The sequence below is a fragment of the Podarcis bocagei genome, assembly GCF_964188305.1.
Source record: "Podarcis bocagei genome assembly, chromosome: 6".
NCBI lineage: Eukaryota > Metazoa > Chordata > Lepidosauria > Squamata > Lacertidae > Podarcis > Podarcis bocagei.
In genome coordinates, this window is record NC_138130.1 from 50,933,110 (window position 1) to 50,959,197 (window position 26,088).

The 26,088-nt window shown below is 40.9% G+C and overlaps 2 protein-coding genes across 11 annotated transcripts in view; both read left to right on the plus strand.

The window, feature by feature from the left end:
- Positions 1-113: 113 nt before the first annotated feature.
- Positions 114-15,333, plus strand: U2AF1 (U2 small nuclear RNA auxiliary factor 1). 4 transcript variants are annotated; one of them, XM_081197235.1, is made up of 9 exons: positions 114-272; positions 2,021-2,108; positions 4,564-4,594; positions 5,158-5,224; positions 8,705-8,754; positions 10,102-10,200; positions 11,565-11,698; positions 12,286-12,378; positions 15,061-15,333. In XM_081197235.1, the coding sequence occupies exons 2-9, from the start codon at positions 2,062-2,064 to the stop codon at positions 15,212-15,214; spliced, it is 675 nt and encodes a 224-aa protein (XP_081053361.1). In that variant the 5' UTR covers positions 114-272; positions 2,021-2,061; the 3' UTR covers positions 15,215-15,333. The 4 variants fall into 4 exon arrangements, with proteins under 4 accessions (XP_081053361.1, XP_081053360.1, XP_081053359.1 ...); XM_081197234.1 differs by lacking the exon at positions 4,564-4,594; XM_081197233.1 differs by lacking the exons at positions 4,564-4,594; positions 5,158-5,224 and adding an exon at positions 5,969-6,035.
- Positions 15,334-18,491: 3,158 nt separating this feature from the next.
- The window catches only part of LOC308588656 (cystathionine beta-synthase-like), a 41,100-nt gene continuing 33,503 nt past the window's right edge, over positions 18,492-26,088 (plus strand). For 4 of the 7 annotated variants that reach the window (XM_081197174.1, XM_081197176.1, XM_081197175.1 and 1 more), the window contains exon 1: positions 18,492-18,622. The gene's annotated coding sequence lies outside the window, so the exon portion shown is untranslated. Of the gene's footprint in view, positions 18,626-20,414; positions 20,604-21,129; positions 21,240-26,088 lie in introns of those variants that run through there. The other 3 variants (XM_081197179.1, XM_081197180.1, XM_081197181.1) reach the window with 3 other exon arrangements.

Here is a 26,088-nt window from a genome sequence, read left to right on the forward strand (position 1 = left end):
GGGGGAGAAGCCAAGTCACCCCGCGCTGGCGCATGGCGGAGACAGCTGCACCAGGCGCGTGCGCGAAGCCTTTCCCCGCAGCCCCTTCCTTACGCGCTGATTGGTCGCCGGCTCTTGATCGTTGCAGCGGGTGGCGGGCGGCGAGGCCGTTTCCGGCGCGGGGTTGTGACGTCTTAAGCGGGGTGCCGAGGTGTCCGGCGGGCGGCCGGGCAGGGCAGCTTGTAGGAGATGGCGGAGTATCTGGCCTCCATCTTCGGTACCGAGAAAGACAAGTGAGTGGGTTCTTCCTCCCCCTGGCCTGCCCTCTCTCTCCAAGGGCGGGGTCCGGCCTACGCTTGCGGGGTGGGTGAGGGGGGTGGCGGGGCCTGTGTCAGCGCCCTGGCGGGGGCCATTCCTAACAATGGTTCCCCACGAGGAGCCCTTTTTTTCCTCGCTCTCTCGTGCGCGTGCGCGGTTCTTGGCCGTAGAAGCCTCGAGCGCGCGAAACCTCCTTCAGCCTTTGTTCCGTTGCTTCTGCTGCAAAGTGTCTGCCTCGTGCAAGCCGGAGAGGCGCTCCCTATTGGACCTTAGCGGGCGCGCTACTTCCTTCCCTCACGAGCCGAGGGAGGGAGCGCGCTCGCGCGCCTGCCCGCCCGCCAACAGCCCAGGGGGCGTGCGCGCCCTTCCGGAAAAGAGCTGATGGCGGGCTCACGACTGCGAGGAATCCCCAGATCCGTTTTTTTCCCTCCTCTCCTCTCCTCTTGGTTTTCCTCATGAGGGGAAGGGGGAAGGGCCGGCGCTGCTAAAATGGTCGGCCTGGCAGCAGGATCGCCGCTGAAGATCTCGTGGGGGAAATCCCCTTGTGTGTCTCCGGGACGTAACGCTTTCTCATCACGCCTAAGGAGTTTTGAAGGGGCGCAGAGTTTGTTCTGTTAGTGCAACTACAGCCTCAGTAGAAGTGTTCAAGCTGGCTTTCATGATCACACTCAAATCAATCAATCTCTCTCTCTATATATATTAAAAGGTACATGAGGTAGAAAACTGTACATAATATTTTAGAGGAGGAGGGTTGTGGCCCTTTGAGCTGGGTACATCTGCCTTCCACTCCACTTTTCTGTTCACAGGAAGAGGAGGGAAGCAGGTCTCAATCTATCTAAGCTGAAGAAACTCCTTTGCTCACTACTAAACTTCATGTCCATGCACTGATACTGGGAGGAAGCAGTAAACTTGAATTTCCTAACTGGGCAGAAACAGTAAAAACCAGACCATGCAGCATGTTCTATTTTACTCTCATTGAAAGCCATTTCTGGGGGCAGCTTACTACTATGCTACCCAAGTTAGTGCAGCACTGAGCAACTGAATGTCTCCAACTTGCAGACAACGGTGCAGAAGACTCATTTGTTTACAAGTGTTGTCACATGCCTGCCAAAACTGCTTTTTTCAACTTTTCTATGGTGTGGAAATAAAGCAGCTGATATCTGCATTTCACACCTATGATATGAATGTTCCCACCCCATCTACTATCCAACATGCCCTAGTAGTGGACAAATGGAGAGAGGAGAAAGTGCCATAGGTTGAGGCAGAGCATCTGCTTGTTTTATGGACGGTCCCAGATTCAATCCCTAGCCTAGCATGTCCAGATTGGGCTGGGAAAAGACTCCTGTCAGAAACCCTGGAGAGCTACTGAGTGAAGACAATGGTGAACTCTAGTAATTGACAAGGATGCACATCTGCCATCAGACCCCCTTAGTTTTCACCATTCTCAGTTTTAGAGAAGGTGATACTGTACTTTAAAACAGCCAATATCAATTGTAGTTGAATCATTGCTAAAATAGATATGAACTAGCACAGGAACGGAGAACACCTCTTCCTAGACCACAGGACTCCACTGGCCATGCCTTGGCTGGCCCTGCTTCACAATTCAAGTGCTTTTGCTTGGCCAGAGTGTATTCTTTTGATTAATAAGCTTAGCTATAAATCCATAACTAGTTTGTATAGAAATTGTTTCAATTGATACCATTTTTGTGTCTTTTGGTTTCAGAGTCAACTGTTCTTTTTACTTCAAAATCGGAGCATGCCGTCATGGAGACCGGTGTTCTCGGTTGCACAATAAACCAACATTTAGCCAGGTTGGTGTATATTTTTTTGGTAGAAGTCTTACATCCAATACAGCCATGACTTTCAGAGCTCCAATCTGTGATTGTTAAATCTGAGAAACTATAAAAGTATCATGTATATATTTGTTGATTTGTCCTTGAGTTGCTATTCATTTCTTTTACTAGCCCTTTGAAATATTTTTTTAAAACTTTAATGGTTGCAGAATTTTTTTCCATAATTTTTCCAATATTAGATGTCAGCCAGTGGTAACCTCCTGGGTAATATTTAGCAACTATATAGCTGTTTTTTTATTTAAAAAATGGGCCAAATTCTCTCTTGTAAACCAGGGATAGCCAAAATGGTGTACTCCATGTGTTGTAGTGCAACTGTCATAGTCCCTGAGCACTGGCCAATACTTCCATAGCAGGAGTAATGGGAGTTGAAGTCTCACAACTTGGAGGACACCATGTTGATTGCCCCTGGTGTAAGTGTGCATGTTTTCAAATTTAACCAAAATGCCCTGACAAAGCGATTCTGTGAAATAGCAAAAATGCACATATCCTTACATTCTAAGAGATAATGGCATTTGCAGATGTCTTCTCTACTATATATTTCCAAGTATGGCATGTGTGGAATTCAGAGCAGTCCCTATAAAATGCGTGGGGGCTGTGTAACAGTATAAGAGCAACATAATCAGTTTTAAAACCTTTAAAGTAGTTTGAGAATATAGGCTAGCATAAGGGTTCCCAAACTGTTGTTCACAAACCATCAGTGATCCACAAGCTTCATTCAGGTGGTCCATGGTGTGCCTGTAAAAAGACAATGAAAAATCATACAGCATCTAGCACAGTGCGTTATAATTGCTACAGTGGGCAGAGAAAACGTTAAGTGGTCCACCAAGACCCTAAGACACTTTCATGTGGTCTTTGTAACCACTGGGTTAGCCTGTACAGATTAAAGCTGGTTGGGATGATCACATTCAGTTTGGTTGCTACAATTTTGTTTAATTTATTTTTGAACTCTTATTTTTAAAAATATCCAAGCTCCCTTATATCTTAGCCTGCTCATCTACTTTCAAATAGTTAAGACTGACATAGTCAAAATACAAAACAAATAACTTCACCAACTTCAATACTTAAGCATGAAGTTAAGTAGAAAGAGGCAGTAAGGGAGAATGTGTTCACAGACTGACTGCCTGGGCAACTCTTAAAGCTAAACTCCTATGCAAACTTACTTGGGAATAAATGCTGTTGAACATAGTAAGACTTTTATGAGATTAGAAGAGCAGACTGGAATAGTTTGGAACAATAGCTTGTCTTATACTTCGATCCACCTAGTATATATGCCATAATATTGTTGTGATCCACCAATATAACATCATAGTTTGATGCTCCACTGATGCCAAGAATTTGCATGTCCTCTCCTGAATATTTAATTGTAGTAAATCAGGAGTTGAACTGAGCTGTGGTATCTGCATTTATTTGAACTTTGTAATAAGAATGCCAAAGCAGATGATTAAATGTGGCAAACTTTTGTGGATTGTAGTTTAGGGTGAATTCCAATAGCTTCTGTGAGTGGAATCAACTTAACAACATGATTTTAGCATCCTGCCTTCTGTGCAGCCCTCGTTGTGCCCCCATAATCTGCTCCAGAGTGTTGGTGAGGGGACCTGGAGTGAAGCTGGGGTTATGGGGAAGAAGAGGGAGCAGGGACCCTGTTGTGCCCTTGCACAGTGTTGAATTTCACTTTCAGTCAGGGGTATTTACATCTGTCGTAATGACTGAGAGAACAGTTAAGATATCGTTATTGGGAATCCAGGATTTGTTTGGAAGATTTTAACTTGCATCTTCTAGATTTGGAGGGACAATTTCTGTATCTTGCTTTTTCAATAGAATTTTGATCTTTGTCCCTCCATTATGCACACCCCATTTATATATGTGCATTCAAATACTATTTTGCAGTTAGGTCAGCTAATCTGATCTGTGACTTAAATTTAAGAGTCTTCTTTCCTGCTTACTTAAACCAAATAATTTGGCTTAATAAATTAATGTCATGATGTGTTAGGTACTGAACAAACAGTGAATATATATTGTGTTCCTACTGCTACTACTGAAATTGTTTAGTAATTCAATGTGGTTTAAAAGACTACCATGCTGGTTCCTGCCCAGCTTGCACTAAAATAGTGTTGTAGGTGAGAGAAAGTTGCAAGTACTCTCAATTCGAAATAGGCTAAAAACAGTCAACAAATGTAGATGTATTTTGTCTCTACCGTGGCTAGGGACCAGAGGTTAACACTGGCTGGTTTTATAAAAACAAAAATGCTCTGAAAACAATGTTTTCTTTAAATACAGTTGGTTATATTAAATTTGAATGAAAGCTCATGAAAACTAACATTTTAATTAAGTAACACTGAGCTACTTACACTAATATGGACATTAAAACTCTGAGATATTAGATTACTAACTTAAACATGGTTTGTTTTTTCAGACAACTTGATTTTAAGAAGAACGATACAAATGTAAGGTTTCAAGTCTGCCTGGGCAAATCCTTCAAGTAGAAAGCACAAAGGCTGAAAGGATATTCTTTCTTTAAAGATCTGCAAACTGAACAGTTAGAAACTCATATTATTTAAACAGAAGTTCCACCAAGGAAATGCTTGTTTAGAGAAAGTGAAGAATTCTGTTCCTTGTGGCAGTGGCCTTTTGTTAGAAAGGCACTGCATACTGGGGGCACCATGTAGCATTTTTTACGGCCCTCCATATTTGATAGGATTAAAATTAGACTAAATTTAGGCCCATGCTAATAAGTTACTAAAATAGTATACAATTCTCCTTCTGGGAGCTGGGTTGAGGATGCCTCCCTTGATAAGCCAATAGCACAACTTCTTGGTGAAATTAAAACTTGTTTACATAATATGACTGAGTGATATTTCAAAACATGGTGCAAATAAAAAAGAAAATAGTGTACCATTTGAATATAATTTTATATTAAGCTGTTCGCAAAAAAAGTTGTCTCTTTGCAATTGTCTATTATATGCACAGCAGCCAGTAGAATTCCCCTTTTTATTTTTTTTCCCCGCAGACCATCTTGATTCAAAACATCTATCGTAATCCCCAAAACAGTGCACAGACGGCTGACGGCTCACACTGTAAGTCCCACAGTTGGAGAAATTTTTTTTAAGAATGGTGTTAAAGAGCCCATTCCTAAATATGAGAAAATCATGTTGGCTTCTGAGCTGCTGACATAAAGCTGTTGCAAACAGGACAAGTGACGGAACTCTTACATAATGATCAAGCATTTGTCAAATGCCTATGTTATGTGCAAAAAAAAAAGGTTAAAAATGATTGGTTTTTTTGCTTCAAAACTTCCCATATAAGGACATGAGCATTAGGACATGTTCATTATTTATAGTACACCTTAGGCATTTATCAAATGACTTGATATTTTAAAATCTGAAAACATAGGCTTTTTTGCCATATACGGTAAGTGATACTTGGGGATTTTTGGTTCACCTTAACATTCTTAGGCAATAGAGATTTCATAACAGCCTTATTATTGTGTGTTACAGTGGGATCTAGTTCCTGACAATTTTCAACCTTTCCATATGTTAAGGCTATTTATTGCTTCAGGTTCAAGATTTATGATAATAAAATGCCATTAGATGCATTTTAAATAAATGCAATAATAAGTGTTGTGAGATCTCTATTTTTTCCCCTCAATACCAGGGTGGTTCAGAAGGGTCACAAGTCAAATGGCGCATATTTCCCTCGGGAGAAAATAACATTCTCTCTTTCAGCACTGAGACTCAACTAAAAGTGATCACCACAAGGAAACCAGTTTCTTGTTAAAACTTATTTTCCATAATATAAAGTTGTTGCGTTTTGTATTTCAGACCATTGCCCTCTTGAACATTTACCGTAACCCTCAAAACTCTTCCCAGTCTGCTGACGGTTTGCGCTGTAAGTTCATACAAGTTCCTTCACTGGTTCCCTGGGCTTGATTGTCAGAGCTCAGTGTCAACTGAAGCTGGTCTACCATTTTTAGTTTAATGGAGCAAACTGATCACATTTTATTAAATGTGCCTGAAATTTTTGGTCCTTCACATATCCCATGCCCACCCCACCTCCCCAAAAAAACTTGTTTCCTCTGAAACTTTGGCTACCTGCCTATTTTATGCATTTTTTAAAGGGACACATTTTAAAGTTTTCTTGAGCAATGGCGCTCTCTACTCCATCCTTGCCATTGGCCTCCATCATTTTAATGTGTCCTTGATTATATTTAATGTCACATATTACTGTTATCCAAAGGCTAGGTCAACAGCTTATTAACTTAACTCAAGCACTTATCCATCTGTTTACAGATGTTAAAATCACTTTAATTTGATCTCTCTGCATAGGTACGGTTAAAATTCCTTCCTTGCTTTAAAATCTGAAATTATGAACTGATACTCATTTATGGGAAAGTGTGGAGATTGTCTTGAACTAATTCTTAACACTTGTGTAGTTATAAACTGTGAAAATATTTGTCTACTGTACATCAGTAGAAGTAAGTGATTTAAATGGGTAAATAATTGAGCTAATCTGTGATTTGCTCTTGAAGCAGTTAAACAATGCAATAATTAAATGACTTATCGTTAAGCACAGTCTGGTATTTACAACACTATTTCTACTAGCACTGCTAAATGATATTCAGTGTTACGTTCGTATCTGGGCATGTGCTAAAATTTCCACCAATCTGGTATAAGTAATTCATGCTGTAGCTGCATGGTTTGCTGTGGAGCTCTTTTTATTTGTCCGGAATTTACTGGCTGAACAAACATAGCAGCAAGTCTCTTTAAAATGATAGTTCAAATGTAATGTTTAAAATTTGGTCTCAGTTGAGTAATGCTGCTTGAGAAATCAACAGCCTTTTGCTGTTTTAGGAATTGCATGGTTTGTTATAGTTACCTAGCAAATATTTACATTGTTTAACTATTCTGCTCTCCATATATGTCATATAGTATTATCAGTTGTGTCTAGTAGTCGAATTCTGGTGGTGTACTTGTTCAACCTTAGTAAAACACCATCGCTTAATTTGGTTTGTTTTAGTGTTATGTCTTACAGGGAAACGGTTTTATCAAGTTTTAAAAAATCACATATGGCAACAGTTGATATGTGTTGAAAAACCAAAGTAGATTTTTAAAAATCTTGTTAATGACTATTTCTATTTCTGCTGACAACTGAGAAAACAGTTAGCTATTAAGCTATCTTGATATTTTTGTTTGGGACAGTTTAATCCATTTTTATCAAGCTCATAGTGTATTTTAAATGGGATTCGACATCTGTCAATCAACATTTAGTTCCTAATTCAATAGTGTCCCTTTAAACTGTAGAGTTGTAAAATGTAGAGTTGTAAGTGTGGTCATAGTTTAATAGAAAATAGATCCAAGAGTGGATCTCAGCTACTTTTTCTATTCATTAAAGGTGGTGGGAAACTGAATTATGAAAATACCATAGAATTTTCCCATCCTTATGTATTTTAGATTTATATATGAGAGGGTAAGGTGCTTTCTAGAACTACAGACCACTCAGGGTCAGATAGCTATACATATAAAACTTTAAATTGTGCTTAATGTATGCTAAAATGCTATATCCATCAGTTTTTGCCATACATACTGGTTTGAAATTCATATTTATTTATTTAAAACCTCCCCTGTTTATGAACAGGTGGTCTAGATGCCTGCAAATGCTTACTTAAGGGCATGGAAATAATATCGCATGACTTACTTTAAGTATTCTGAAAAATTGCTTTTGGAGCAAAATTGGGTTCCTTTCCCCCGTCAGTAAGCCTAGTTTTGCTAATTTGAAGGAAGCAGAAACATGTTAATATTGCGTTCAGTAAAGCATATGAATTGTGAACAGTTTTAATTAGCAAACTAATTATAGTGTACGTGGCCAGACTCCAAGGGATGCTGCTCTGCTGTCGTAAGGTATTCAGCAACAGAAGTGGGGGACATTTTTAGTAGTTCCTTTTACCCACTAAAATCCCTACCCCCCCCCAAAAGCCCTGCACCAGAGGATTGGGGAACCCTCAAGCACATTTGGAGGGAGGGAAGCCTGCTTGAGAAAGAAGGATTTGCTGAAAATTTCCTTCTTCCCTGTTCTGTTCAGAGATGCCTGCTGTCAGTAGAGCAACACCTGTTGGATTCCACTGTTTGCTTTTAGAATATTTTTTTAAATTAAATTCCCTTATACAATATTTTATTTCTCCCCTTATTTGAATCCTAGTACATTCTTCAAAGGCTGTTAATGAAAATCTGGTGCACTAAAATTAAGATAGTTGGAGCTGGGGGCGGTTGCATTCTATATCAGATCAGTTTCCTTAGATTTAAACCATTCTCCATGGAAGTGTGTTATCTATCAGGTTATTGATTAAAACTATTAAGAGATTGTTGTGATTGTTTTTTCTTTAGGGGCTTGGCAGAACTGTTTATGGTCTACTCCTAATGGTTAGCTACATATTACGTATTTTTTACTCCAGTAGACGGCTTCTACTTACTTTTCTACTTACATAAAATATTTTTAATGTGCTCAGAGTCCTTTGCCTTGTTTGAGATTAGATTCTAATTAATTTGGCTTGGTATTTGCAGGTGCTGTGAGCGATGTTGAAATGCAGGAACATTATGATGAATTCTTTGAGGTATGTTACACTAAGTAATGCTTTGAAAATTTTATATAAATGAGAACATCAAGCACAGTTAACATTATAAGCTTTGAAGTTTATCTTAGAACAAAAGACAAACAAAATTATGCCAGATACTCTTCTTCAGCAAGAGGGGAGTATTTGAAATTCTTTGTTCCTTTGATTCATCTAAGTGTATCTGGCTTAAGTAATAATTCCCTGTAACAAACAATAGATTATGGAAACACGTAACAAGTGATATCCAGCTAGTGTCCCTGAGGGCATTTCTCAAGCCTGTGGGCCCCACCAGACCACTTTGGACAAACCACACACCAAGATTGTTTGACATCAGGCATCAAAAAGTTCAAGCTGTGGTTGCAAAGGAAGAATTGGGAAAGTACTTAAACCAGATGTTTTCAACCTTTTTGAGTCCATGGGTCCCTTGAGCAACTTCCTTCTTTTTGTGGCACCCCTGTGGGGCTCAGGAGCCCAGTTATGTCACCCCTTGCCTGCAGAGCCAGCAGCCTCTCACCCTTTTTCGAACACCCTCCCTTCTGGAGTGTTTACTCAGTCTCCTCTCTCTTTTCTTTGGGAGTCGTCCAGGCGGCTTCAGCTCCTGTCCCTGTTCTCTGAGCTGCCCCACCCACCCCACCCCAAAGAGAGTTGCCTCCTCACATTGCCCCACAGGGGCCTGGGCAGAGGATGCCCCCAGCCTTAATGGCCCAGGGGAGACTGGCCAAAGGTGAACATGCACCTTACCTTGGGAGGCTGCAGTGGCAGCAGCAGAGTTCCTCACCCCTGAACAAAGTCAGGGTAGGCCCATTGAAATAAATGGGCTTAAATTACTTAATTTTAATTCATTGAATCTGCTCTGAGTGTTAACGACACAGGATATTGCCCATTTTATTATTCAGTCTTGAGTTATTTTAGTTTCAGATGTGTTTAATTTTGAATTCTTATTTGTTAAAAGCTATTTATGTCCTGCCTTTCTGGATACAAATGCTTCCAAAGTGGCTTACAAGTAACATCAAGATGCAGTCTTTGAAGCCATCATAAACAATATCAATATATAAACATATCAGCATATAAAATTGTCACGATTTCCCCTACAGGGCAGTTGGTGGTAGATGGGAAAGAGAGCAGTTAGGTCAAACAGGCTCTCCGGTCTGCAACTTCCTGCTTTCTTCTGAAATCCTTCCCAACAAGACATCTAGTGGTAGATGGCCCTGTGGGGGGAATAAGGATAGAGCCATTGCCAAACCCTATGTAGCCAAGAAAAACAGATTAAATGACAAGTTGGTGATGTATAGGCTTGCTAATCCATCTAGTTTAGATCAAATTAACACTCATTTTTTCTTCATTTAGGAGGTCTTTACAGAGATGGAAGAAAAATATGGCGAAGTAGAAGAGATGAATGTCTGTGATAATCTTGGAGATCATCTGGTTGGAAATGTATATGTAAAGGTAAGATATAAAAAGTCCACAACTGCTGATCAAAATCTTTAAATGTCTTGCTTTGTATATTTGAAAAGTAACTAGCAGTCTTGAATAGTTAGGCTATGTGTATTGCATAAATATTAATTTATGTCCTGCCTTTCTGGATACAAATGCTTCCAAAGTGGCTTACAAGTGGTTTTTAAATTGTGTAATTCTGTCGAGGATTTTCCAACAAGGAGAATGTAGTTAACTAAAATTATTATTATGACATAGGAAACTATTAGGCAAATCTAAGGAACATCTAAGAAAAAAAACTAGAAAAAGCAAAATAAAAATAGCCACTGAAGTGCAGTTGGATAGTAAACTAATGCTGCTAAAAATGACTTAAGTGTTGCTGGAGTATATCTTGGAACGATAGCTGCCACATCCACTTGAATAAGCAGGGCTTATTAAAATCTTTTCAATTGACATTGGTGAAAACATTTCCCAATTCATTCTTTCCTTGGACAGGCAAAACTAGACACAGATGTGTGCCCCTCTATTTATAAATATGCTGCTACTCAAACCGATTTTTTTGCTGTCATATTCCCTTCCCTGACCAATACATTTGGGTCCAAGATACTTTGGTTATTGTTGTCAGAATTCAGTACAATGAAACTGTTTAATTGTATTGTTATTGTCAGTCAACTAAGGTCAACATTGAATACAGTATCAAACTTTACTACAAGCAACTGGTACATTTCTATAATGGACAGACTACATTCAGTTTACTTCATATGAACATATATTGGTTCTCCCCCCCCCCCCTTTTAGAAATTTAACAAAGGGTTTTTTAAAAAAGGATTATCAATAAAAATGTAAACATGACAAAAATTGAATGGTATATGAAGAATAATGATACCTTTTGGGGACACATTAAGGATATACAGTGGTACCTCGGATTAAGTACTTAATTCGTTCTGGAGGTCCGTACTTAACCTGAAACTGTTCTTAACCTGAAGCACCACTTTAGCTAATAGGGCCTCGCGCAGCCAGAGCACGATTTCTGTTCTCATCCTGAAGCAAAGTTCTTAACCCGAGGTAATATTTATGGGTTAGCGGAGTCTGTAACCTGAAGCGTATGTAACCCGAGGTACCACTGTACAGTAATCTTGATTCTAATAAAAGCATATCATGTTCTGAAAGAATTCTGCCCTTATGCGTTGATATGCTATTGACATGCTGCTTGTGTCCCCATCCCCCGAAACATGCTTCCTTACTATTTCACTAACACTACGTAAATGAAGCTTTTGTGCTTTCCTAATTTTCATGTTGGCACTGAGAATCATGTCAGTTCCTAGTAATATGTAAAAGTGGAGACTTCATTTTTGTAAACTTAACCTTTTTTCCAGTTTCGACGTGAAGAAGATGCAGAAAAGGCAGTGATTGACCTGAACAACCGCTGGTTTAATGGGCAGCCGATACATGCAGAGCTCTCCCCTGTGACAGATTTCAGAGAAGCTTGCTGCCGCCAGTATGAAATGGGGTGAGTAAACTGTTTTCTGCTGTCTCCATTTTTGAGGTGATTTTGAAATGCTTTTTTGTGTTAAAAAATCATGAGTGACAGGACACTGCTCCATGGTTTTGAATCCTGATATGCCCTCTGTGAATGGACATATTCCCTCCATTCACAGAGGGACCTGGGATCCAGTAGAACAGGCTTCCTCAACCTCTGCCCTCCAGAAGTTTTTGGCCTACAACTCCTATGATCCCTAGCTAGCAGGAACAGTGGTCAGGGATGATGGGAATTGTAGTCTCAAAACATCTGGAGAGCTGAGTTTGAGGAAGCCTGCAGTAGAGGCTCCTGCTGTAATACAGGACAGGAAGAGCATTTTTTAAAAATGCCTCTCGGTTGCTGTCAAGGTTCCCCAGCTCAACATAGCAGATTTTAAAGGGGATACATGAGGATTAGGAGATCAGCAAGAAATGCTGCCCTCTTCTGGCAGAAGCATCCTGTTAGTGGAAAACCACTCATAGAACGGTCTCGCCAGCAGAAACTGTGTTAGAATCTAAGCCAATAGCATCTGCTTAATCATCATCAAAACCTTGCGTTGTTGTTTTTCCCCCCTCAAGGGAGTGTACACGAGGAGGTTTCTGTAACTTTATGCATTTGAAACCCATTTCTCGAGAATTGCGACGTGAGCTGTATGGCCGCCGCCGCAAGAAGTAAGTGCTGCTTGTTCTTTTATATAAAAAAAACCTTCTATTTTTAAAAATGTGTGTTTTTCTACAATGGGAGAACTTGATGGTGCAATACTACCAAATTTGTCACAGTTTATGATGCAAGTACCAGCAATTCATGGTTTTCATGTTGCTTCCCATCCCATTTCAGTTGAATGCAAGTAACTTTAGCAAACTGAATACTGAATGCAGTGGCTGACAAACTGAGCTATTAAATGTTGGAGCAATAAATGTGCACTTGCTGATACTGTGCTTTTTCATAAGAATTGTACCTTAGGGCTGATAATGATGGGCAATAGTGCCCTATTCCATGCAGAGTACATAAATGTTGCAGTAAGGTGTCTCTTACTGTGTATGGGTGATACTGTGAATTGCTATTGTTACACCCCACCTTTTCCCCTGACAGGGACTTAATGGTGGCTTACAGATAAAAATAAGAACAGCTAAAAACATAGGGGGAAATAATTTTTTTAAACAATTAAACATTGATAGAAATATATATAATCTATTACAGCCATACAAATATATTTATTTAATACTGATGTGCAGGTTAGCAAAGCTGGAGCAGGATTGAGCACAGGTGATTGGTTTTGCAATACAGCTCTAGTTTAGATTGCATTGGGTTGTAAAGGTGTAAGTTCAAGACTAAAATAAGACAGACTGGTGAAAATGTTGATTTATCAGGACATCATGCAACTTTAACCACAGGTTGAAGCAGTTCATTCATCAACTTAATTAGGGTGTTCCTGTTCTCCCATTAACACTTCTAAATATATTTGCAGGAGTCTGGTATGAAGTTGCTTTCTCTTATTTGAGTTGTAAATATGGTATGCATCTGTAGCTTACAAATGCTAGCTCTCATAATTCTAGCTGAGGTGACCTTTTCCCTCCTCAAACAACCACAGGGCTAGGGAACATCTTGAGCCAGTGTTGTAACTTGTGTTGATCAGTTTGTTACATAATTCTAATCAGTGCTTATTGTTTAAATATTTCTATGTAAGCAGCTTTGTGAGGTTTGCCTAGAAAAGTGATACATAAAGTATCTTTCAATATTTATTTAAGTTTCATTTGAAATCAGTGCTTCATTCTGAAAAAAATATCTCAGTGAACTTTTTAATCTCTAATTTTCTATCGCCACCTACTGCTGTTTAAAACCAAAAAGCAATCACAAGTGATATCCAAGTACGACTCATTGAAATCAATGGCCTTAAGTTGTTGTTGTTTATTAAATTTCTATACCACCTAAGTTACTTGAGAAACATCCAGTGTCACACCAGGAAATGTAACATGAGTCCTGTTCCTCCCTTCCTGCTGCAGGTCCCATGGGGGAGGGGAGGAAAAAACAAGTCTCATTTGTGCAAGCAGAAGTGTTGCACAAGCGTGACTCCACAACTGGAAATCAGCCATTGATGTCTATGGGTCTGCTCAGAGTTTGACTGACGTTGGATATCACCCGTTTTGTCAACGAAAAGTTAGTCCCCCAAAGAAATTCCAGGGATTTCTCTGGAATGAGTTTGCACATCTTCCCCATAATGCAAGAGGAAGCTCTATCTGCTTTTCCCAAGTTTAGCTGTATCCACAGCTCTACAAATACTACTTTTGGGGAATCGGATCTATTATATAATTATGCCAGAACATGCTGGTTTAAAACCTGAATGGGGCAAGGTAGTAGTACATAATTGGGAACTACCTGTTTGTCACCTGCTACATGTGCTTGGTAAAATGCTCCTCTCTAAAGGATAATTCATAATTGAATTTAGGATGTAGTTGTGTAAGTTTTGAAATGTTAGAAAAGGATGTTGCTGAATATCACAGCACACAAATTCTGTATTTTCCTTGCATCTGGTTACCCTCCTCTATGTGGACCACTTCCACAAGCTGCTAAATACACAGTAGTATTGATATATAGCATATGCATAGGCTGTTAGATGTGAATCCGATTCAAGCACACAGCATATTGGGACAAATGTTGTTGGGTCTAGCACTGCTGCCTCTGATGTAGCTCATCTGGATGATGGCAGGGCCTGGCGGAAGGTAGGAGCCAGGAATGGAAACCAGCAAGGTCTGTGCTGGCACAGCCATCTTAATTATACTTGCCCTACAATTAATTGCTGTATGCTGGGGGGCAGGGCAGTAACAATCATGTTTGATATTGTACTTGTAACCTGCCCTAGGGCCTAATGCTGAAAGGCAGAAAAGAAATCTAATAAAGAATAAGAATTAGGAAGTGGCAAGACGGTGGCCACTGAGGGCAGTTTGCTTATCTACATGTTGTTTTCCCAAAGGGTGAAGACATTTACTAACTATTGAAATACTCTTTGAACCTCTTAAAATTGCCTTTTATAAATGCCTAATGTGTGTGTTCTGTTGTTGCCCTATTCCAATGCAGCTATATTTGGCTGCAAACAAGACTCCACACCCTTCAGCTCCATCCATTTGGAAGAGGGCAGTTACTTACCAGGACCAAAGCTCAGTTCTCCTAGGTTACTAATAAAAAGTATGGGCAGCACAGTTTTAGTATTCAAAAAAGCAGACTCTTGCGTAAAAACCTTGAACAAGTTGTGTTTTTTTAAAAAAGGTTTGTATTTGAGCAGTTGTGGCTTACATAGTCTTGATGCAAGGACAAATGTGAGAAAGTTTTTCACTGTGCTCATTTTTTTCTACCAGGCATAGATCCAGGTCAAGGTCCCGTGAACGTCGCTCTAGATCCAGAGATCGTGGTCGCGGAGGTGGAGGAGGTGGTGGTGGCGGCGGCGGTGGTGGTGGTCGGGAGCGTGATAGAAGGCGGTCAAGAGATCGTGAAAGATCTGGACGATTCTGAGCCATGCCATTTCTACCTTATCTGTTAGAAAGTGTTGTAGTTGATTGACCAAACAAGTTCATAATGAAAACTTTTTTTAAAAGATGGGCTTCTGAATAAAAATTTGTAGTGATACAGTTTTCTTTGCGTAACTGATTTCTTATGGAAAAAATATTTCTTTCACCTTGATGAATGATTTGGGTGGGGCGGGGATTGCTATGTACGGCAGAAGAGCTGGTTTTTACATTTGGATATGCATTAAATTGTTCATGTATATAATACAAAATATTATATACATTAAATTGTGCATAAGCAGTTACTCATTTAAGTTTCCCTCTTTTGTTATGCTTTCTGCTTATTTAGGTTAGCGTAGGCACCTCTAAATGAAAGCTGTGAAGGAGCATTTATTTACTCAGACAAGATGCTTAGTTATATAAATCTGTATGTTTCTTTGTTACTAAGAAATCTGTTCTCTGTGAATGTGGCATTTACAATAAATCCAGTTTTTGAACTAAAAAATTAAAGCCTATTCTCTAAGCACTCCTGAGTAGTTGCAACTCCAGGCTGTGCCAAAATTCATTTCCACATGGAAGCCTATTTTAGTTAAAGTGCCATATGAAAGCTGAACTTGGGGGTTCTTTATTATAACAAGCTCACAATGAGTTTTAATCTGCAGCTTGGTTGTAATAGTGCTGAGGCAAATGTGACTTGCAAAACAGGCTTTTTGTCCAGCCTCAGGAAGAAGTCAGTGAGAGTTGCCAGTTCACCTAAAACAAATGCCACCTTTAGTCATATTTATTTTATGAAATTGCATACTACCCTTAAATAAATTTTTTTGCTTCCCCTCAGTCAATTGCTTCCTAAGATCATGAACAATAATACGATGGTTCCAGGACCCAGCATAGATGTCTGAAAAACGAGTCATGCCAGACCAATCTCCTTTGTTCTGATAGTTACAAGCTTGGTGGATCAGGGGAATGCTGTGGATGTAGTGTATCTTGATTTCAATAAGTCTTCTGACAAAGTCGATGTGGGCTGGATGAGGTAACTGTTAGGTGGATTTGTAGCTGGCTGGCTGGCCAAACCAGAGGGTCACTAATGGTTCCTCATCAGCCTGGAAAAATGACATGCGGAGTGCCCATAGGGTTCTGTTCTGGGTCTGTTGTTGCTCAACATCTTGAGGGGATGCTCAGAAAATTTGCAGATAACACCAAAGCGGGAGGGGTAACTAATGCTACAGAAGACAGAATCTGATTCAAGATGGCCTTAACACTGAATTTCAATAGGGAAAAATGTAAAGTTCTACACTTAGGAAGAAATATAAGATAGGGGTGGGGCACAAATATAAGGGGGAGTGCCTGGATTGCAGGTAAAAAAAAACAAAATGGCCCTCAGATGCTATCCAGACTTAACACAACATAAACAGGTCAATTGCTTGAATGCTGTACTCTTGAAACTTTGTCTTGCTTTTTAAACACTTCTTTAAAGCAAATCATGGTGCTCAATGTGGTTTGTCCATTGACTGGGTGCATTACTATTGCAACTCAATAAGAAAATGCATCTTCATGCTGGGTGCAGATGAAAATCTTCACCAGGGTATCCATTTCACAACGTGTGAAATGTCCCTCGATCCTACAAGGGCACGTTTCATGGGAAGAGGTGACGCCAACGGACGGGGCTCGCAGCAAGAAACGAGCCTACGATGATGAGTCAGTAGTGGCGCTGGTGGCTCCCTCGGCAACGCAGGCCGAGGATCGGGCGCGCTGACTCAGGCTTGCTTTTAGCTGCGGCGCAGCGGCTCCGTATCCTCCTCCCCGCGGGAGACAAAGCGCATCGCCCGGCAGCGTAGTCCAAAGCAGGCGCTGATTGCAGCCACGCAGCCCGGCACCCACGAATCTTGCGCTCCGCGCCGCCGGCTTGAGCTCGAGATATAGGGAGGAAGCGCGGACTAGAACGCGCCCCGAGACTTCCGGTGTGATTCGACAGCTTCGAGTGGCGGCTGCGCAATATGCCTATTGCTTGAAAGGGAAGGCCAGCCGCCAGCAAGAGTTGAGACTGTTTACAGGAGAGGTGGGCAGGGCAAGGGCAAGGCGATCGTTTTTTGCTGCTGCTTTTCGGGTGTGCAAAAGTGTGAGAGAGCAGGCTGGAGCAGTGGGGGAGATGAGAAGCAGGACCCTTTGCATCGCTGCTAAAGGAGCAGCTCTGCCAAAGCTCTTCCTGTCTACGAACTCTTTTCATGCCAGTTGGTCATCATAAAAAAATACTACAGTATTTAACGTTAAGAGCAAATGTCTGAGTTTGCTTCCCACTCTTTCCTCACCATCACATTTTGCTTTTGTGTCGCGTCTTTCAGGTTATATAGGCCTGCAGGCTGGTACTAATTTGATTGTGTATAAGCCACCTGAGAGTTTTTTTGACTGAAGAGTGGGGTACAAATGCTCTAAATAAACAGCAATAAGTAATAGCTGCTCTTAGTGTATTGGAGATATCAATTTTTAAACCATATCATCCTGCCACATGTTAGCATTTCTGCTGAATGTTAGCAGTGTGGCGGTGCAGTAATAAAACTGGTAGCACATTTGCAAAGCTAAGCAGGGTTCGGTATGGTATTAAACTGGATGGGGGGGGGCACGTGTTGAGATTTCTATTGCAGGGGGTTGGACCAATGACCTGTACGGTCCCTGAGAAGGAACAGTAAATATATGTGCACTGTCCAGGTCAAGATGCTTAGTACTCAGGTTATTTCAGTAGCTGAGGCAAAAAAATCTCACAAGTGCCTCTCCCTGTCAGTAAAAATACAATAAATTGAATAAGTTGGCGATTGTTCATGATACCCAGAATTAGCTCCTTAAGGCAGCTCTTTTGTCAGTTGACGATGCCAGAGGCACATATCTAAAATCAATGACAAATAAGATTCAGAGCTAATTTTAAAAAACAAAACTCCTAAACAGATAAAGGGTAGGTTCACATTAGCAGCTTGAAACACAGGGGTTGCATTTCAAGCCACATTTACATGGCATCTTATTATGAGCAGCTGTGTCTAAGTCGAGAGAGTGTGTGTGTGTCAAGTCATCAAAATTAACCCGGAAAGCGAGTCTTCAAGCAAAAGAACTGCCGCCCTACAACCTAGCTGAGTTCCCTGTGTCGTAATATTTCCCTTTGCCATGCAGCTCGGAGAAACCATCTGCGCAGGCTGCAGGACTGACACGCCGCCTTCTCATTGGCGGGGTGTGTCCCCCCTACGCCCCCGTCCTAGCCAATCACCGCCCGCGCTCTTTCCAAAAGAGAATGTGGGCTGGGAAAGGCTGCTTGCACACGCCGAGCAACCCTCTGCGCGGCTGGATCGGGCGCTGCTTCTCTGCTCTGCTTGCGGGGAGCGTTTCCCATCCACGCAGCTAGCCCGCTGCCCTTTCCTTCCTTTCAGGCACCCAGGTGAGTCTTGGTTTTATCCTCTCCCCGCGATTAGTAAGGAGTGGGATGCGCATCTGATCTAGGGCAATAAGTGGGCGAGGTAAGGACGAGGTGCAGGCAGCGCCAATTCTGACCGCCCCAATCGCTAGAGGACTTCTTTGTTAAGGGTGTGTTTGCGCTGGGCACTTTTACTCCCCCCGCCTCGTCCCGGAGCCTTGGGGCAGCGCCTGTTTCTTCTCATTCACCTTCCGGTTGCATCATCTAGTTCTCAACAGGTGAACTGGAAGCAGCGCCAAACGGCAGATGATGGGTTTTAATTTATTCTTGCTTGCTTTAGTGAAGGTTACTTCTCAACGAACTTTATTTCTTTAATTTTTCTTCGTTGGGGGCCAGCCTTACCTTGCTATCTCTCCAGAAAACAGCAAAACCCCATTAGGCAATGGAGGGAAAATGCTTACTAGGACAGAGGCAATAATCTTTGTTGTTGTTGTTTAGTCGTTTAGTCGTGTCCGACTCTTCGTGACCCCATGGACCAGAGCACGCCAGGCACTTCTGTCTTCCACTGCCTCCCGCAGTTTGGTCAAACTCATGCTGGTAGCTTCCAGAACACTGTCCAACCATCTCTCCTCTGTTGTCCCCTTCTCCTAGTGCCCTCAATCTTTCCCAACATATACTTCTCATGAAATCCTTTACCTAGGCTGTGTACATAACCATACATTTAAAGCACACATGCACAGTCATGGGAACTGTAGTTTACCCTTCAAAGAGCTACAGTTTCCAATATCCTTTGGGGGGGGTGATTTACGGTAATGTATAGTGTGTACACACATGGGCATAGCAATGATTTTTGTTGGGGGAGGGGCAGGCATTTTGTTAGGGGAGGCAGAATCTCAGTTAGCTATGTATTTTTATTGATTTAGTTAGTGGGGGAGTTGCCCCTCCCTGCCTCCTTTTGGCTAAGCCCATGTGTACGCAACCTGTTTCAGTTATTAAAGCAAAATCAGTCTGTTTCAGTTATTAAAGCAAAAACAAACCACAAAAAATTGGGCATAGTTTCTGGGCTTGATTGATCATGGTGTGGGATGGGCCTCTTTTTATGTATTCTAGAAATAGATTTCTTAGGGTGGTACTGGCAGTGTGACCCTAAGTAATTTTGCTCTGAAATGAGCTGCACTGAATTCTGTTGGGCTTACTCCCAGGTAGGTGAACATAAAATGTTGCTAGAGCCGTTTGCACTCCCTACCAGGTGCAGATGTTATGAGTTTTAAAATGCAGTTGCAGCATTCATATTGCAGGCCTCCTTAAGCAAAACCCAATTCCAGCCTTATAAGTGAAAATGTGATTAATCTGAAATGCATAATTTAGATGAAGAACATTAACGCTGGATAGAGAATGAGTGTAGTTCTCAATTCAATTCTACATTCTGGCCACTATGTAGGAAATGAAAAGCTGAACTTAACTCAAAAGTGTATGACTCATTTGAGCCTACATCTTGCCGAAATGCATGGACATTAGAAACAGGATCTGCCTTGGTTGGGCATCTTGGGCAAACTCAAGTTACAAATGCCTTTTGCAGATACGATGGTTGGAGAGCTTTTCTGAAAGAGTTCAGAGGTCAAAAGATACTGGATATGGTTCCAGTCTGGCAAAATTCCAGAAATTTCTGTGGTTTCCTTTTTCTTAAAGGGATCCGTTCCTACAGTGTTTTTTTCCATTATGCCTGCAAATTCATGGTATGAGACTGAATGCTTTACCTTTTGTTGCAGGTATACCCTTTTTGCCCTGGTGAAGCAGTGATCTTAGATACTGCACGTGCTTCCCAGGATCTTTTTGTTGAAAAGGGGCAGTCATATTTAGAAGCAATTTACAAGAAAAGGTACAAGTTGTTCCTCAGGGTCCTTTCCAACTATACAATTCTATGATTCTATGAAGATAAAACAACAAATGTCCCTGAGGCTTGAAATTCTGTGACTGATTTACAGAGCATTTGTACTTGGCAGTAAGTCCCACTATGTTCTATAGGGGTTGTACCCATATAAGTGTGCCTTAAAAATCATTTGTATGCAGTTACTGTAAGTGTGGGTAAGCAAATAGTTATGTGGAAGGGAAAACATTTTTAAAGTTCCACACTGCTTTAGAAGTAAAACAGTGAACAGTGCTTTTCCTATACCTGGTTTATTCTTCTGAAGTCTTATTTGGTTAAAAAGATGCACTATCTGAGATAGTGTTTACTCTTGGTAATTATTAAGTTGTTGACGTAATATAGGCAGATTGTATATAACTCTCACATGGATCTTTGAAGATGCAGTTTGGTGAGCATGTGCCTCAGGGAATGACAAAATGAGCGTTCTTGACACACCCTCCTCAACTGCATCATTGGAAATGTCCTAAAGACTGAAACTGAAGCTTTGTTCACACTTTCATAATCACACATTCATTGAAGATGTGGAGGGGAGGTGGGATCATCATGCTTGCTAGCTTTGCCACTGGCTGTGCTGAATGTAAGAATGTGCTCTGAGTGCATGCAACTGGAGGGTCTTCATTCTTAGTTGCAACTCCTGATCTTCAATTCAGATCCTACATTCACCAGAGCTTGTTCTCTCCTGTGGGTAAATGTATCAAGGCTGGGGATAAGGTAAGCAGAAACAATCCCTCTTGTGCATTCAGTGAATGTGTAAATATAAAATGAGGACAGGGCGCGTGCACTTTGGGGATAGTCAACTGACAAAATAGGTGCAGAATATAATAAAATATTATGAATACAGATGGGATAGAAATGGAATATTAGTTTGAACATGCTTGTGAATTCTCAATTTTCAAATAGCACAGGACCCATGTATGTCAGAATTTTCCACACTTTTAACATCTCTTCTGTATTTGTGGGGATGAAAGAGAGCCCAGATGTGTGTGTTTGTGTGGTAATGATAGATACAGTGGTGCCCCGCAAGACGAATGCCTCGCAAGACGAAAAACTCACTAGACGAAAGGGTTTTTCGGTTTTTGCGTTGCTTCGCTAGACGAATTTCCCTATAGGCTTGCTTCGCAAGACGAAAACGTCTTGCGCTTTTTTCTTAAAGCCGCTTGAAGAGGCGCAGTTGCGACGGACCGTGCTTTGCAAGACGAAAAACATCGCAAGACGAAAAGACTCGCGGAACGAATTATTTTCGTCTTGCGAGGCACCACTGTACCTATCTTTTGATTCCTCTCAAACAAAATGAAAATCCCAGTCTGAGTAGAAGGGATGATAAGTATTCTGTGAAATCGTTTCATGAGTTGATGGAACATGTTTCAAACCTTGTGTATACCTATGATTATTGTAGCTGTTTAAGGGAATTCTATCTTGGGCATAACTTTCCAAATACTTAGATGTGGGTTTAATTGCCTATACAAGTAGATGCAGCGATAGACAAGACACCTTAGCTCAAATACTTTATTAATAGGTTGTGCATGTCCAAAGAGTTTTGTGTTGTGGTTTTGTTTTGTAGTAACTCACTTTCTGGCAATAGCATGTAATTGCTGTCTTTATGCCAACAAGCAGTCATATGTGAAAGGTAATATAACTGCCATCTTCAACGTTGTAAAGATAACAGACATAGATATAGGTATACACAAGGTTTGAAGATGAGGCTGAAAAACAAGGGTTGTTTTTTTTAATAATTTAAATCCTTTGATAAGTAATATGGCTTGCTGGTGAGATGCTTTAGAGTGTGTTTGGCTTTTGTTTGGGCCCCTCCAGACTGCTGTTTGTTTATTTTTGCGGGTGTTTTCTGCAATGTGACATCAACACAGTAGTACATTAATAGTGGATTTATCCTGGGCCATTATTCTGCTTCATTAGTTGTTCTGCAGTTCTTCCCCAATGTTACTTGCCTCCTCGAGGAGCAGTCTTGGGCTATAACAACAACAAAGCCCCCAGAACATGTGTGCTATGGAAAGTCACAAGATTTTAGCAGAAAATGTAATAAGGGCATGCATCTATTACAAATGCAGCAGTGTGGTCACTTTAGAGCTTTGCAGGCACAAATGGTATTCATAGAACCATGGCTTTAAATTGTGGTGCCCAGAACTGGACACAGTATTCCAGGTGTGGTCTGACCAAGGTAGAATAGAGTGGTACTATTATTTCCTTTGATCTGGACACTATACTTCTCTTGATGCAGCTGAATAGCATTAGCTTGTTTTGCTGCGATATCACACTGTTGACTCAGGTTAAGCTTGGGTATAACAGTCCTGATAACATCATGAAAAACCCATCATGGGGAATCCTCAACATCTGATGAGGCCCTTTTAATGAAATCTCACGGTTGAGTAAAGTCAAACTTCGGCTTTCAAGATAGTCACTAGTTTGTCAGTTCAAGATTTCACTACAAATTGATTGAACTGTTTTTATTTATTTATTTTGGTAGTAGTTTATTGTGTGCCAAAAGATCAGAGTTCTTTCTACTGTTGCAGCATTACACTATAAAAGTCACTTCTGGCCCTGTCTTTTCAATAACTGTTCCAAAGTGGGCTGTACTGAACTTCTGACTTTTCTCTCTATCCATACATATATCAAAGTCCTTAGGTGGGTGGGCTTCCTCATTCAGTTCAGTATAGTAGGGAGGTAAGCTTTTTTTGAATACCCATCAGAGCATGTCTATTGTCCCTTTTCTCATCCAGAGTTGATCCTTCCATAAAATGAGGTAAGCTTTGTAGGTGGTGTACCTGCGTGAAAGTGTGAGAGTACGCACACAGGCTTTTTGCACTTGAAATTGCTGGTTCATATTTGAAAAGATGGTGAGAGAGTGGCTGGTGCAATCCAGTCAGATGGAGGGGGTATAAATAAAATTATCATCATTATTAAACTAATTATTATTAAGCATGTTTTAGTTTTCTGTTGGTTTTAATTTACATGCTACTTTTCTTTTGTATGCCACTTTTGAGTTCCATTTTGTAAAAAGAAATGACTACAAAGTGCAAATAATAATAATGTTGTCCAAAGTGTAAATATAAACCTTCTGATTACTATCTGTCGAAATCCTGTTTCCCTCTCAATTCCCTGATAGCTTAGCCAACCAGTAAACAAGTAATCAAGATAGGGATTGCCTTGTGATGTTTGAGAATGCCAGGATGTTGCTTAATATATTGATTCTGCAAATTCCAGTTATGTCAATATACCATACCCTGGCTCTGTATTTTAAAAATATTGACATCAGATGCTTTGCAGCACTTCTGCTATCCTGGAGATTTATTGACAGTTACTTGGAGCACACGAGTCATGCTCAAGGTGGCATGTAGCAATGGGAAAATCAATATTTATGCAAATGCATACAAACAAACACAATTAAAGCACCTGTTAAAATATCACTCTTACACTGTCTCTGCCAGAAAAAGCCCGAATGATACAAATTTTTAAAAACCCGATGAAGTCGAATCTAGGAATTGGGGTTTCAGACACTGAGGGTTCAGTGGCCTACCTAAAGACATTATTGTAGTTTTTGGCACTGCAATGGAGAAACCTCTATCCAAAATGTTGATAAACACAACTTTGCTAAGAGCAGGTTTCTAGTTCTGTTCACCACCTAGGAGGGAAGGAACATCCAATTAAACTGGAAAGTGACAGTGATGGAGTCCATATCACTGACCTCATTCGAATCTGAGGAAAGTTAAAGTACTATTGAGATTTTAATAAAAAAAATAAGGATTTGCTGGATTTTGGAGTCCGTTTTGAAATGTGTGGCTTAATCTGAGGGCCTTATTAATGTGAAATATCTGAAGTTGCTAAGGGGCCATTAGATTTTTGGCATCAAATTGCCCACCTTTTCTGACAACTCTTATAATGGGTAGGCCAGGAACACGGAAAGGTAACATGGGAGCAGGCCATGCAGAGCTTGCTTGAAGCCTGGGGCGGGAGTCTTGTTAGAATAAAGTTATGAACTCAAACAGGCTGCCCCCAACCCTCTGCATGGAAGAGTGATGAAATGCCATCCTTTTGGCGCCATATAATTGAATCCTCCACCCTGAAATGTTCCTGGCAGCAGGCTTGTGGTTCTCTTCACACCTCCATGGCCCACTAGTGCTAACTTGCCTTGCCCTGCCTCTAGACAAATGAAGCCCAGCTTCACACCCAATTGGCATCTCTGCTACATGATGTGTGATCTGGGGTTTCCCCCCACAAAATTATCTTAAAAGCTTTTCTTCTCATTTTACTTATATTAGGGAAGTGAACCTGTAGGGGTAACAGAAGAATTAAAAAACCCCAACTAAAATATTTTACAAAGATAGGCCAAGGCTGGGAAAAGTTCAGGCTTGTATCAGCTCTACCGTATTTTTCCATGTATAACACAATCCAATGTATAAGACGACCCTTATTTTTGGGAGCCCAAAATTAAGAAATTTAACAATTAAGAAAGTTATTGAGGGGTTTTTTTTTGGGGGGGGGGAGTTGCAAGAACAGTTGTTGAGCTTCTTTTGTAAGTTTGTTAAGCTGTTTTTCAACGATCCCCCCACTCTGGTTGATGGAACTGGTGCCGTAACTCACCGCATACTGATACCCACCATAAGCAGCCCCCTTGCCAATGTCCCTCACCCACCTGCCAAAGTTGGCCCATAAAGGGTCAGGGAGATAGCAATCTGGCCAGCCCCTGCTTTAGGAGATGAAGAACACATAATTATTGAGAGCAGTTGTGCATAAAAAGTATTTAACATGTGAAAACAAGGAAGATTTAAGGTAAACAACCTGCAAATGATTCCAGAATGCAGTGTTCTATCTTGTGTTATTATCTTTAGGAGATTTGTGTGTAAAGCTTTTCTTCTGGGCACACCCTCTCCAGTCATAACAGAGCCCAATATTGTTTTCAAGGTCTGAGAAGTCCTCTTATCAAACTACCAGAGTTACATCTGTGAGTCAACTGTGGGCTAGCTTTGACTTGAGACTTTCTCTAGAAATGGAAAGCAGGTGATTTTCTTCCACAATGAACTGAATTTGTGACGCACCACTTAAATAAATACAGCCACACAAGGTGAATTCCATTTCCGAGGAGGAGTGGTTGGTACATAAGCATTTCTGCTAAAGCATGCTCCATCCCAAGGTTTAAAGCAGAGCTTTCCAATCTTCTCATGTTGGTGACACACTTTTTAGACATGCATCATTTCACGATGCAGTGATTCAGTTTTGCGTCATTTCGCGACACAGTAGTTCAGTTTTACTAGGAAACCGGAGGTTAAACTATTCCCTTTACTGCCCCTGGAGGCGCGTGGGGTGTGTTCGCGTGACACACCTACACACTGCAGCCGACACACTAACGTCTTGCAACACACAGTTCAGAAAGCTGTTCACAATTCAATTCAAGCTGTACCGTTCTAAGATGCAGAATGGGAAATCACATCTTGGGACGGTCCCCAACAATGAAGTTTTGAAAATCCCAGCACATAAAACTAGCACATCAGAGCAAGTCCTACCTATCACTTTTGTCTCAGATGCAATACTTTCCTACAAGCAGGGA